Below are 15,529 nucleotides of genomic sequence, written 5' to 3' on the forward strand. Positions count from 1 at the left end.
TGTAAACTATGTGACAAAGACCAAAAGTTGGGGAACAAGTAGAACAGCAATATTATTATACTGATTTATGTATACAACAATTAAATGTTTTATTAGAAAACACAATTCCCCTAATGAGGGCGCCACTGGACGGTCGACGTAGTCTTAATATTGTGTACAAAAGCGATTTAATGACATTTTTTCAACGATTTTATCAAGTCAAGAGCCATAGCCAAACCTTCGGCTTCGGCAAAAAACATGTTTCGGTCGGACACTATTACGATCTTCCAATATTATGAATATTATGATCCAATCCAAGTCAAATAGTTATAATACTGGTTATAGTATATACTGGTTCTTTCCTTCTTATCAAACTGTGTAGTATTAAATACTGGATGGATTTCATTAATTTAGATATTTCTGTAACAATAATAATTTGTGTTAGAAAACTTAAGAACTTTAACATGCTTATAATTTAATTACAATAAATAACGATGGGACTAGTCAGCAATTACATAACTTTTAAAAGCAAAACATTCATAGCAAAAGAAAAATACAAATAAAATAATAAAAATGACAAAATTAAATTAAATATAACATAAAGTAATTATATATTGTTTTTTGTTTGTTAAAAAACATACGAAAAATATATAATCTACCTTATTTTATACAGTCTATTTATACTAAGGTTTAAATTAAGATGCTTACCTTTGTGCGGCTGTTCAAGGTCTGGTGAATTATTATTTGTACTTGGAAGGTCGCTCTGGTAAACTATTTTATTTGGAGTGTTTGCTTTTATGGACTTGTAAACTTTTTTTGTAAATAGTAGCAAAACTACAGTGCTCACATTTGTAAGGCTTCTGCCCTGTGTGCTTTCTTAAATGAACTTGCAAATTTCTTTTTGTGCTACCAGAATAATCACACTGGTCACACCGGTGAAGGCTCTTGTTAGTGTGTGTCCTTACATGTTCTTGCAAATCATATTTGCGAACACTGGCGTAACTACAGTGATCACATTTAAAAGGTTTTTCACTAGCGTGTTTTCTTATATGAACGAGCATATTATATTTACGGCTGCTAGCATAACTACAATGCTCGCATTTGTAAGGTTTTTCACCAGTGTGTTTTCTTATATGAATTATCAGACCCTCTTTGCGATAACTAGCAAAGCTGCACAGGTCACACTGGTAAGGTTTCACATTAGCATGTGTCATTACATGAACTTGCAAAAGAGCTTTTTGGCTGCTAGCGTAACTACATTGCTCACACATATAAGGCTTTTCACCGGTGTGTTTCCTTAAATGTACTAGCAAAGATCCTTTTCGTTCGCTAGCATAACTGCAATGCTCACATTTGTACGGCTTTAGACCAGTGTGTTTTCTTGCATGAATTCGCAAAAGATCTTTATGGCTACTAGCATAACTACAGTGTTCACATTTGTATGGCTTTTCGCCAGTGTGTTTCCTTATATGAACTAGCAAAGGACCTTTTTGTCTGCTTGCATAATTACAGAGGTCACATTTGTATGGGTTCTTGGCATAAGTATGTTTCCTTGCATGGATTGGTAAATGGTGTTTATATTTGCTAGCGTAGCTACAATGGCCGCATCTGTATGGCTTCTCATCAGAATGTTTTCTCAAATGGCTTATTAGCCATGACTTTATAGCTGCTGTATATTCACAGTGGGCACATTGGTAAGTTTTGGGTCTGCCGCTTGGCCTCTTCTGTGGAGTTTTTCCTGCAACAAGATTGTTGTAATTTATTAAATTTTAATATATAACAAAGAAATACAAATAATTTATTGAGGATAGAAACAAGTGAAGGCCAATATTAATTATTCACTTAATTTAAACTATAAGCTTTATATTTACAGTTTCTATGGAACAGTAAATGTAGTGATTATCGCAACAGACCATTTTTCTATTTGGCTATACTTCGTTCCGAATAATTTATTTTTGTGATATAATGTGATCTATCGTCGGATCGCCTGCCGCGCTATAGTTTAAGATGGTGGCAAAATTGGCTCGCGAGCCAAAATACAGGTTTGCCGCGGTCGGACAATGCTCGCGCGGCCGCCGCGCGATATCGAGACGCGGCTTTACAACAAGCATAGCTAAGTGGGTATAAGTCTAGTGTTGCATTTAACCTGTTGTACAATAATGGGTCCAAAAATTAAAGTTAAATCACTCAAATGGAGGTGGACAGGACATATGATCAGAGGCAAAGAGAAATGGAGCAAGAGAATTACATGGTGGTTCCTGAAAATGAAATGGGAAAGACGAAATTGTAAAATTCGCAGGGAGACAGTGGACTAGACTGGCGAGAGACAGGGAAAAATGGAAAGGGATGGAGACAGAATGCAGGAGATGGAGGCCTTTGCCAAACAGCAAATGTTGCCACGCCCTAGTAGGGTCCATGAATGTACTAACTAACATAAGAACACCTTGTAATACAATGGTTGCAATAATGAATTATGATTATGACCAAACCGCTGTTGTCTGAAATAGTAATATGTTAAATTATGTATATTGATAAGTTGTGTACATTCTTAAACTGTAAAATTTGTCTGAATAAAAGGCTTATATTATTATTATATAAAAATGGGACCAAAAAGACAAAAAATCCTCATGAAAATACGTGTTTTCTTTGTAGGATTTGGATAGCTATAATATCTTTGCGCCTTTTATTTCTATATTAAGTGTTGAAAGGAGTTCTGATGTGCTGCTTTAGTGTTGTGCATACAAAAAAAGTCGGTTGTTATAATATCAACACTTATAACTCTAGAACGGCTGGACCGATTTTCATGGTTTTTAATTTGTATTAATAGCAGAATAACTATTAAAAACATTGGAAAAATTTACGAAAAAAAAATGAAAGAAAAAATATTTTCCAATATAAAGCTTAAGCTGTGTTGAGCAAAGCCGTACCGAGCCAACCAAGATGAGATGAATTGAGTTAAGATAAAATACATTTATTTGCGATTAAACGTATATTACACCTATGTTTAGTATTTTATCTAAAAGCACTATATTTTTTTGAAATGTACTATATTTTTGATGCCTTATTCTGGAAAATACTATATTCCACTAAAAAAATAGTTGGCAACCCCATGAACCTATAATATTCTAGGTCCATGGGCAACCCTACCCACAACTAGGGTTGCCAGATCGAAAGCCGCTATTATCGGGAAAAAATATAAATTTTTCGGGATTTTGGGCCTTAAGTCGGGAAAAAAAAACCTATCAAATTAATTTAATTGTATTAAAAACAACGATATTTAACATTATTGGCACTACGTCAGCTGCTCTGCCCACTCTCGCCACGCGCGCTGGCGGGCTCGACGCGGGTCGCTTGCTCGCTCGACAACAGTTCGGAACTTGAAATTATTGTTTTATAACGTGAAGCTGTTTTTCGGGACAATTTTCACTTCGTCGGGAATCGGGAACACATGCTAAAAATCGGGAGAATCCCGCCGAATCCCGACCATCTGGCAACCCTACCCACAACTGACCTGTTGGTGCGTGGCGCACGCGCCGCTCCACTAGTACGGGGCCGAGCACGCGCTCGTTGTTTACGACGTGGTCGCCGTAGAGACCCGCCGCCGCCGGGCTCGCACTGAGTGACCCGTCTTCTACGCCCACATCTGACCAGGAAAGGTCGGCTTTTATAGACGAATCATCGCACCAAGGCTCGTCTTTTACACACACATCGTCCAGCAAAGGTTCAACTTTCACAGACACTCCCACGAATGTGGGCTCTGTTATACACACATCCTCACAGGGCTCGGCTTTCACGCAAACACTCTTTGCGTCCTGTAACGCTGACGATTCCATCGTCAACTAAAAACTGTTTCAATATAATCTATATAGTTACGTAAGTAGGGATAATAAGTAAACTTATTACAAATACGATATTGTTTTAATTTTACACAAAATCAACTCGATTTTAACTTTCAAAATTATTGCTATGGTCTTGGAGGATATAATCATTACATCCGTATTCATGACCACAGATTAATTATGACAGTGACAACTGACAATACCACAGAATAAATAATAGCCGTAGGCCCATAGAAGGTAAGATCCTATAGAAATGGTATAAACGTGCCTCCGTGAGGGACAAAACATACGCAATGCGACACTATGATTGGTCGAATTTATTTATCTTGACAGTAGAAAAAGGCAGCAAATTTGAAAAATGTAAGCGCGAAGGGATATCGTCCCATAGAAAATTTGAATTTCGCGCCTTTTTTTACTGACAAGATTTGGTTGACCAGCTATAGATTCATGCAGTTGACACAATTCCTGACAGTGATATAATAAAAAAAAACACGGACATTTTCAGTGTGAACCACTGAACAGTTCACAGTGGAACAGCTCTAGCTCTTGTAAACTACGAAGACTACGAATATTTGTATCGTCAGTCAGTAGAAAAGAGCGGCAAATTTAACAAATGTAGGCGCGAAAGGTTTTCGTCCTTCTATTATATAATAAGTCTACTAAATGAATTTTAGTTTTATGTTATTTTTTGTGCTAATAAACATTTCTATTTCTTTCTCGCTCTCACTTATGGATGCGGCGCACCAAGACGCGGTGTGGTGCGGTAGTGTGTTATGCCCTTAAAATTTGATAGATCTGTGGCACTCGTTAAGCGCAACCTTTGTCCTTTTTTTAATCTGTAGCTAAATGTCAAAATGTTTGAGGTTAATTTAGTATTAGTATTTACTATCTTATTATTGGGAATTGTATTGTATTGTAGTCAAGTAAATCAATTCCCGTACCCCCGGTACTGTCGCGAGCCCGCTCGAGTTATCCTCGAGCCGTGTTGGTCGTGTGTTTGAAAATAAAGGCATACACATAGGTGTGTATTTCATACGGTGTATATATTATTGTCTTGTATAGCTTTTTATTCTGAATAAAAACGTTTTTTGCTATGTAACTATGTATAGTAAGCTGCAAAGATAACGGACCACCCCTGCACACAAGTTTATATGCAGGGGGGTCAGTTATATCTGCAGCTTAGGTACTGTACATAATAATAAACTACATAATGCTGCATCGCTGAGACCCGACTGTGATTTCGTAACTACTGTGATTTTATAAATGTTGTCTCCCTAGAAACTATCCGGGGCTAGTACTATTATTTATTCTGTGCCAGGGCTCAGAAATGAAATGAAAAGGATTTTCTTTCCGTTCGCGGTTACCGGTTAAAGAACTGTTCGTTCGCCTTTTGTTTTTGTGGAATGAAATTAACCAGTTAAATTGAAAATATTGAAGCAAGATAGGACAAGTTATTGCTGTCTCTTTCACATACGACTACAAGTTTAGCTGAGAGTCTCCGAAAGCCGGGAGTATGACTCTACCTCTGCTTATTTTTCAAATCTGTGCTGTGCACAATCTCCTTAAGTATAATATGTGAAATGAAGAAATTTTAGATAGTCGTGGGACCGGGACGGGGCATAGTATTTGAGATTTGAAATGGATATTAATAGTCAGTGGCATAACATGAACTAAGTATGTAGTCTATTTATAGGCGTGGACAAAGTCACATCTGCTTTTCTTTCAATGTGTTTTCCATAAAAAAAGGGTTGAGTGAGTTACGTTTTTTTTTTTAATGTTTCCTATCCTGTAAAATGAGCTAACTTAAGGAGACCTCGAACAAGATGGGAGGATGAACTCAAACTCACAGCGGGCCCGAAGTGGAGAAGAGTGGCCCACAACAGAGCCCAATGGAAAGAGCTAGAGGAGGCCTTTGCCAAGCGGCACACTGAGCTTAGAGACATACTCTAACTCAGAATAAAAGGGGTTAATAGATCGATAGATAGATAATATTGTTTAATTTGTTTACTTTTTTGACCGAGGAATGTATGGGTAAAACCCTTGGGGTTCCCAGTGTATCTTGTGTAAATCACAGAACTCCCTGAATCTTCGATCAACACGGGCTTCCGACACGTCGGAAGGGATAGGCCCAAGCAATATCTTGACATTCAAATCATTCTGCCATTTTTCGCGGGGGGGGGGGAACGTGCACACAGTCGCACTTCTCACACACTTACATACAAAATCCAATCTGTAATGACGACATAAATGCATAGAAAATGACACACGTCAAAGACAAATCTTGCAAACCTCGATCTCTTTTTGTGTACGGATGAGTCACAAGTGTCACAACACGCACACTAACACTTTTTAGTCGAAGAATGTTATTGTATTCTGAGAGATGAGAAGTCGGATTTGTCGCTCGACCGATCCGCAATTTGTACTGGGCGAGCAAAATCGATAAATCCAACAATTTCATGAGACTAAAATATAATAATTATGTTTAAATGTAATAAAACGTATGATATGTAAAAAAAATATTACATGTGAAATGTAACACCTTCTTTTTGTAAATTTGATGTCCCCAACCTCTTTTTACAACAAAAAACCGAGCAATTATTATTTTTTCTGCTGCTGTGTTCACTCGCGCGTCTGGACTTGGTCTAGTTTAAAATCCGAGCGCAACTAGTTTTATTACCCGCGCTAGATCAGTTGATCTTGTACCTAGGCAGAGGGGAAATAGTGCGAATGCCGCATCCCTTCCGTGTTGATCGAAGCCCTGAATTGTTGTTTTGTAGCAACACAGGTCATCATGGACATACATTGCAGGTGTTACCGGTACCAGTTACTACAGATATAGCACACAACATGTCTCTAGAGACAGCACATCTTGTGGAGGCAGAGGAGGTGTGCGTGATAACGGAGCACGGAGAGGTGTGCGTGAAAACGGAGCCTGGAGAGGTGTGCGTGAAAACGGAGCACGGAGAGGTGTGCGTGAAAACGGAGCCCGGAGAGGTGTGCGTGAAAACGGAGCCTGAAGAGGTGTGCATGAAAACGGAGCCCGGAGAGGTGTGCGTGAAAACGGAGCCTGAAGAGGTGTGCATGAAAACGGAGCCCGGAGAGGTGTGCGTGAAAACGGAGCCCGGAGAGGTGTGCGTGAAAACGGAGCCCAGAGAGGTGTGCATGAAGGAGAAGCGGGAGTCCGAGGACAGCGTGCTGCGCGGAGTGAGCGCGGCGGCCGCGGAGGCTGAACTATACATCGACCATGAGGTCAAGGACGAGCTCGTGCTGGGCCCCGAGGAGTGGCACTGCCCTAAGGTGCTCCCATTACAAGGTCAGTTTATTATTTAAAAATAATGATATGGTTGTATGAAGCTGAGCTATTTACTATTTATTTATAATATACATGGGTTCATAAATGGGAGGAGCTTGCCGAGGACAGAGACAAGTGGCGCAAACTGGTGTTCGACGGGCGTAAAATTCACGACTACGCTTGGTTTAAGACACTCGCAAGTAAGCGAGCCAAGCGTCATCAGCCTGACACTTGTTCGCCACGGGTACATTACACCTGCCAGGCCTGTGGTCGTGTTTGCCGCTCCCGTATTGGCTTACATAGCCACGAAAAACGTTGTCGCCCTACCTGACACTGTTTCAATAGTCTGTAATAGACTTTAAGGCCAATGATGATGATGATATATACATATACAGATAGGTATGGATATTTACCTTTGTACATTATCTTTTATCAAAATTTGCAAACCATCTTACTGGGGCCCGTTTCTCAAAAGCTTGTAACTTGTAATACAAGTGGCAGTCCCTTTAAAGCTGTCAAAAAGTGACATCCGCCTGTATTACAAGTTGCAAGCTTTTGAGAAACGGGTCCCTGGTGTCTGATAGAATTGATATTTGAAATACAATGCAATATTATTTAAATAATTCACTCATATTACCAGCCATAATAATTAACTAGTGGCCCATAGATAAATAAATAAAATAAATAAATATTAGAGGACATTTTTTACACAAATTGACTAAGCCCCACGGTAAGCTCTAGGCTTGTGTTGTGGGTACTCAGACAACGATATATACAGTGTGTGGCCTGTAACACGGGCGAAAAATTAAAACGTAGATTCTACTCCTCAAACTAGACAATGTTTGTTCAACGACTTTTAAAAATAACTTGTGGTTTGTATTTTAAAACACTTTAAAATTTATTCGAACACGCAATGTATTACGAAATTGATTATGCCTGTACGGTGACAAGACTGACGGGCAATGTCAATTAGACGGAATTTAAAGTACATTGAAAATATTATTTAGTTTGTTTGAAAAAGGGACAATTTTAAGACTACATAATTTCAAAAAGTTGTTGAACAAAAGTTTCATTGTTTGAGGAGTAGAATCTACGTTTTAATTATTCGCCCGTGTTACAGGCCACACACTGTATAATATACAAATACTTAAATACATAGAAAACAACCATGACTCAGGAACAAATATCTGTGCTCATCGCACAAATAAATGCCCTTACTGGGATTCGAACCTAGGACCGCGGCTTCACAGGCAGGGTCACTACCCACTAGGCCAGACCGGTCGTCAAAAATACTTTAAATTAGCATACAATAGCATAAAATATATATTTTAAAACTAAATACTACAAATCACATTACGGTTGCTATGCACTACGCAACTCCGCAGTGTCAGGGAGCCGGCCGCGGAACCGCCGAAACTTTACATCCTTCGGCCAAAACTCCTCCTTGGTGAAGGTTGCTAGACGTTCAGCCGGAACGCTCACCACGAAATAAAATTCGCATTGTGTCGAGATTACAATTTCGCGACCCGCAGGATGAGTCCGGACTTTGCTCTTACATACTTTTTGTCTTGATGCAGGACAGTTTAAGTGAGAAACATCTTCGCCTTCCGAGACAATAGGGAATCTTACGCGAAACACGCAGAGGGGCGCCTCTATCACAATCTGGGGGTCTACCTCGAAACAAGAAAATCGAAATTTTGGTCTCTATCACACTCTAGCATATTCGAGCGATAAAGAGGCAGACTAAATTTCGATTATCGCCTTTCCCGGTAGACCCTTTTTTTTTTTTTTTTTAATCTTGTTTATTTTATAAGCCATACATCTTATGATTAAGTCGGCTTAAAAATAATAACATTGTAACTTAAACTTTAGGTGTTACTTAAAACATTGGGGTTACTACTTAAGGAGTATTTTTTAGTGTCCGACCGAAGATTCGGTTTCGGTTTCGGTTTCGGCTAGTTTCGGCCAAAAAATCATGTTTCGGCCGTAGTTTCGGTTTCGGCCAAAAAACGGCCGAACCTTTCGGCCGGGCCGAAACTTACTAAATAGTACTTCGTACTATGAAACTAAACTATGTAACAAAGACCAAAAGTTGACGAACAAGTTAATATGTATACAGAAATGAATTGGTTTATTATAAAACACAATTCCCCTAATGAGGGCACCACTGGACGGTCGACGCAGTCTTAGGAGGCTGTCAATACCTAAAACGCGCACACTATCTAATTGTATCGGAGTAAATGAGATAGCACTGTCGCATGTTAATGGGCCTGGGCAAGCGAATAATAAGAAAACTCATCATCTTCCTCGCGTTATTCCGGCATTTTTGCCACGGCTCATGGGAGCCTGGAGTCCGCTTGACAACTAATCCCAAGAATTGGCGTAGGCGCTAGTTTTTACGAAAGCGACTGTGGATTATTTGTGTAATATTAGGTACTCGTTAGCGGTCTAGGTATAAATGTTTTGACATTGTGATTTTATTTCAGACCCATAAGTCAAAAAAATAAAGACAACACCATTCAATGGTGATTTTAAGACCAATCTTGGCAATAGGGAATAGGCAATTACGCAAAACTGCGTAGAGGGCGTCACTAGCTCAATCACATGGCCTACCGTGAAATACGACAATCGAAAGTTCGGTTTCTGCTTTCTGCCTCTCTATCACTCTTGCCTATTCGATTGATAGTGAGGCAGATAACGTAATTTCGATTTTCGCGTTTCGCGGTACCTGTAAACAAACCGCCTTGATGCATCAATGTCCTAGTGAAAACCTGTCAAAAAACAGTTTAAGTATCTAGTATGTATAATTTACTTACTCTATGGTTTAGTATGTGCACTATTGCTACACTCTGGCGGCAGAACATTGCAGTAATACTCCCTATTATTTTCTATCGAGCCGATTTCGTTCAATCATGTATTGAGTACGACCACGGTCTTTAAAATATAATGAATATTAACATAATTCATTTTTGCTTCATTAAAACAAATAGTTTTTCTTAATAAACTGCTTAAGTAACATCAGGTTCTTAAAAAAAGGAGTGTACAGGTCGGCAACGCGCATGTAACACCTCTGGAGTTGCAGGCGTCCATAGGCTACGGTGACTGCTTACCATCAGGCGGGCCGTATGCTTGTTTGCCACCGATGTGGTATATAAAAAAAACAATTTCAAGGACATTGGGTGTTGACAGCCCCTTAATATATATGTGTATAAAAGCGGTTTTATGACATTTTTTCAACGATTTTTACAAGTCTACAAAAGTTTCGGTTTCGGTTTCGGTTTCGGCCGAAACTAGAGCCTAAGCCGAACCTTCGGTTTCGGTTTCGGTTTCGGCAAAAAAACATGTTTCGGTCGGACACTAGTATTTTTATAATATTCAAATCTAACAAAAATTACCTAGATACTTAAACTATATGTGTTACTTAAACAATTGGGGGTACTTGAGGAGTATTTTTATAATATTCAGATCTAAGGTCCAATGACTGTACCATGAAACTTAAAAATCTACCACTATATTCGATAGTGAACCCTGAGCTTAGGATTTGATGGACGAAGAAGAGAAGATCCCCCGCAGAGCACCGAGTTTCTTTTAAGAGATCTAGTCTAGATTGTTCGTTGATTTTACACTCGAGAACTAAATGGAGGAGGTCCTCCTCTCTATCGCATCGTGTACAGTTTGGATCGTCCCTTTTTTTCATTATGAAGTTAAATTTGTTGAGTGGGATGTGGTAAGTTCGGGTTCGAAAGCAGATAACTAATTCTTTTCTGTTGAGGTTTCGAGAGACAAACCAAGGTATGCGGGGTGGTTCGTCTACAATGGTCCTGTACCATATACCCTTGTTTTTTGAGCACTCATTGAAATAGGCTTTGAATTTAATGTAATTGTCGCCTTTTACTTTTGGAAGATGATCAGTGTAGTGCGGTATCGTATCGAGAGGTATGCCGTTCTGTAGAGCCTCGGATGCAAGAGAGTCTGCTACCTCGTTACCCCTGACGCCCACGTGTGAAGGAATCCATTGTAAACGAACTTCAACCCCGTTACGTATCAATCTATGGATACATTTAATAATGAGGTAAGCTTCGTATCTGCCGACACTACCGCCCTTAGCACTTCCCAACAAATGTTGTAGACTGCTCTTCGAGTCTGTAAAGATTACAATTTTACGATATGTTGTCGACTCTATGTAATGTATTGCTTCATTAATTGCTGTCAGTTCGACTCCCATTATGGGTATACATGGATTTTCAATAAGAAATTTGGCCCCAAAATCCGCAGCTTTATCGTAAAATGCGCAACTAGAACCGTGTTTAGTTTTAGACCCGTCAGTGTAAATTGGAAAGTGGTATAAGAACTGTACGTCTATCATATCTTCGGTACGTTGCTTAAGGTCATTGATGGGTAGCTGAGCTTTAGGTTCATCAATAGTGCTCACTCTATCCATTATGATTTTATCCCAAGGGAGTGTTTTAGTATCATAGGAAAGCAAAAATTGGGGCAAAACTTCAAATTTATACATAGGTAGGGTGGAATACTTTCTCAAACTGTCAATCAATAATGGAAGTTGGTTTTTCCGCCAATATCTTGCGCCCGAATCTAATGTGTTGTCTAATATTTCTAACTGTTTTCTTAAATAGTCGGATGTTCTAGAAGAAAGTTTCAGGAAGTATTTGTCGCTTAAATAGCTTCTTCTAAAATTTAAGGGTGGAATACAAAGTTCGCTTTCCATTGCAAAAATTGGGGTGTCCCGAATAAAACTTCCACACAAGCGAAGACATTGGTTTTGGATTACGTCCAACCTCTGAAGGAGCTTAGAGCTGGCGTTACCGTAAATTATACATCCGTAATCAAGTCTAGAACGCACCAGTGCTAAATAAAGTCTTCTTAAGTGAGTTGGGTGGACACCCCACTTTGAGTTACTTAAGGAACTAAGTATGTTAACGTATGCAATACACTTTTGGGTCGTTTCTAAAACATGTCGAGTCCAATTCAGGCGACTGTCCACCCAAACACCCAAAAACCTTGTACAATTAATAACCTCAATTTCAGTGTTATTTATGCGTATACTAATAACAGGTACTTTGTATTTTCTAGTAAAAATGCAGAGTTTTGTCTTTGAGAGAGATATTTCTAATCCAATTTTCTCTAACATTGATGTAAAGATGTTAAGACTTGATTGAATGGTACTAGCACAAAAATCAATGCTTTGATTAATACAGTAAAGGGCGAAATCGTCGGCATATTGTGAGACCTTAACTGTCTTAACGAGTGTGTTGCATAACTTAATTGTGACTATATTAAATAAAATAGGTGACATAGGGTCACCTTGAGCTAAACCCTGTCTGCTTATTCGTGTTATTTCTCTACCATTCCGTAGCTTATATATCAAAAATCTCTCCTTCAAAAATTCTCTAATATATCTACACAGGAGCGGATCCACATCAAATTCAACTAAAGAGGTTATCAGAGGTTCAATTGCCACATTGTTATAAGCGTTACTTATGTCTCCGTAAGCGCATAAAACATAGTCTTTGTTTATAAAAGCAGTTTCTATATCTAAAATAAACCTACTAAGATTGTCTCGACATGAAAGTCCACGACGGAAACCCAAAGTACTATAATTAAATAATTTGTTGCTTTCGAAATGATACTCAAGGCGACGAGTTATCATTAAATTAAAGGTCTTACAAAGGCAGTTAATAAGTGAGATAGGACGATACTTAGGAGTATCCGTATTTCTCTTTGGTATGGCTATAAGTTTGATCCTACGCCACTGCTCTGGTATCTCACCTTTTTTATAAATTGTGTTAAATATGTGCAGAAGGTATTTTTTCGCATTATCCGGTAAATGGCTAATCATAGAATAAGTAATAGAATCTAAACCGGTAGACCCTTGTCATAGAGAAAAAAATACATAGATTGCTCACTCCATACATCAGTTTTCCATAGACCGGAAAGTCTAATGCTCAACAACACGACTTTCCGGTCGGTGCTACATCTATCATCAAGCATTACTGATAATTTCGCTACTCGATGCTAGATGTCGACTGCGAAAATAATAGTCTTTTTAACTCACATTTATAGACGGTCTAAAAATGTGAAATGTGTGTGTGTGTAAATGAGGTCTATAAATGTGAGTTAATATGTGTTCAAAACGCGAAGGTTTTAAATACCTATTTTAATAGTCTTTTTGGTACCAAAACTGATGTATGGAGTGAGCACTCTAGTCTTACTATATATTTCTCTATGGCCTTGTTAACAAACCGCCTTGATGCATCAATGTCATATTTTATTGTCTGTGAAAACTTGTCAAAAAACAGTTTAAGGCACCGTATGGTTTACTATAGGCGCTAGTGCTGCACTCTGGCGGCAGAACATTGCAGTAATACCCCCTATTACATGTGATCTGACGCTTTCTTATATACTGGCCGTTTGTGTGTACTATTTTCTGCTCTACGAAGCCGGGGCCGGGAAGCGCGGGACGTGCGTTTGGCGCAGCGGGCCGAAAGTTGGCGGTTTCTGGCCGGAGGGCAGAAAAAGTCATTATAAGCTGTATATCCGTTTAAATTGTTTTGGTAATTTGTGTTTCAGTGTTTTCGGACGGTTGCGCCGCCCGCGCTAGGGAACAGCTCGCGATGGGTTGTTCCGTGGTGCTCGAGCGCCTCCGTGACGACGCGACTGTTCACAGTGGAGGCAAACCATATGGCTGCGAACACTGTGACGAACATTTTATAAATAAGTCTATTTTAAGAGAACACAAACAATATACTCACTTATCGTCTGGATCCAAGAAATTTAATTGTGATTTTTGTAGTTCTAAATTTCAAACTAAAATGCTTGTATTACAGCATGAAAAAAGTGAACACGGTGCTACAAATTTCATGTGTGCTGAATGTGAGTATTCAACAAGTTCCAAGAAGAGTTTGCGAATCCATATAAAGAGTCACCATATCAATCTTAACCTTAATCAATCACACTTACAAATACACCAGATGATACATACTGGGGCGAAGCCATTTCAATGTAGCTACTGCGACTACAGGTGCAGGCAGAAAGGAAACTTACTAGTACACCAGATGACACACACCGGGGAGAAGCCTTTTCAGTGTAGTCACTGTGATTATAAATGCAGGCGAAAATCAAGCATAAAAATACACATGATGAAACACACTGGGGCCAAGCCATTTCAATGTAGCAACTGCGACTACAGGTGCAAGCACAAAGGAAGCTTGTTAGTACACCAGAGGATACACACTGGGGCGAAGCCATTTCAATGTAGCGACTGCGACTACAGGTGCAGGACGAAAGGACACTTGCTATCACACCAGAGGATACACACTGGGGCGAAGCCATTTCAATGTGTTAACTGCGACTACAGTTGCAGGCAGAAAGGAAGCCTGCTAAGACACCAGATGACACACACAGGGGTAAAGCCTTTTCAGTGTAGTCACTGCGATTATAAATGCAATCGAAAATCAGTCCTAGAAAGACACATGATGATACACACAGGGGAGAAGCCTTTTCGGTGTAGTCACTGCGATTACAAATGCTGTGATAAATCAAGCCTAGGACGTCACCAGAAGACGCATGCTGGGACGAAGCCTAACAACGCAGCAATAGCGAGTACAAGTGCAGCCTGAAACTACTATTTTTTTTAAATCTAATCTGTTTATTTCAGTTCAGTGGTACAGTCAGAACTCAGTTAAAAATGTCTTAATAGGCTACATGACTAATTTTCATTTATGGTATCAATCGATCGGGGTTGTTTTTAGGATCAAATGTCTATATGGGACCCATTGCATTAAAGTAACACAAAAGTCAGAAATTGTAGTCAAAGGCCGACAGTCGCACTTCACTCGCGAAACGCCCTAAACAAAACGGCAAGGAAACGTGACGTCAAGGTCTCTGGGAGCCCATCTTGTAGTATGGACAAAACAAGAAAATTGCGTTTATGTATATAGTTGCTATACAATATTTTTTTGGATGAAATGTAAGGAATCGAATGGTACCCTTACTTTTATTGTTTTTAGAAGTTAAAAAAAACTTAAATTTTGAAACTTTCAGGTCCTGTAATTTTGTAATTTTTCAATATTTTATTTTAATATCCACATTATTGTGATAAATTGCTCGTTTGCTATCTATTTTACTAGATTTTGTTATAAAATTCAACATGTGTCATCATCCCTATTTGGAAATTATCTTAACTAAGTTTGTAGCCTTATTTATACATATATGTAGGTATTGTATAGTCTTAGCTTACACGTTATTTTAACATTAAGTGGCCTACTGATTAACAGTCCGCCGGACGGTATCGGCCTGTCAGTTTTGACAGTTCCGAACAAGTGACAGGCCGATACCGTCCGGCGGAGTAACGTCAGTGGGCCCCTTTAGTGATAAAAATACTTACTAAGCTGTTCAGGAT

General features: G+C 39.1%; 2 protein-coding genes across 2 annotated transcripts; one reads left to right on the forward strand and one right to left on the reverse strand.

The window, feature by feature from the left end:
• Nucleotides 1-692: 692 nt before the first annotated feature.
• Nucleotides 693-3,812, reverse strand: LOC134659980 (zinc finger protein 782-like). Its single transcript, XM_063515678.1, has 2 exons — nt 3,491-3,812; nt 693-1,717 (listed from the first exon to the last, which is right to left on the reverse strand). The coding sequence occupies exons 1-2, from the start codon at nt 3,810-3,812 to the stop codon at nt 756-758; spliced, it is 1,284 nt and encodes a 427-aa protein (XP_063371748.1). The 3' UTR covers nt 693-755.
• A 2,853-nt stretch (nt 3,813-6,665) lies between these two features.
• LOC134659981 (gastrula zinc finger protein XlCGF57.1-like) lies at nt 6,666-14,747 on the forward strand. The gene is made up of 2 exons (XM_063515679.1): nt 6,666-7,131; nt 13,699-14,747. The coding sequence occupies exons 1-2, from the start codon at nt 6,666-6,668 to the stop codon at nt 14,745-14,747; spliced, it is 1,515 nt and encodes a 504-aa protein (XP_063371749.1).
• The last annotated feature ends 782 nt before the right edge of the window (nt 14,748-15,529 follow it).

The sequence above is a fragment of the Cydia amplana genome, chromosome 26, assembly GCF_948474715.1.
Source record: "Cydia amplana chromosome 26, ilCydAmpl1.1, whole genome shotgun sequence".
In the NCBI taxonomy this organism is placed as follows: Eukaryota; Metazoa; Arthropoda; class Insecta; order Lepidoptera; family Tortricidae; genus Cydia; species Cydia amplana.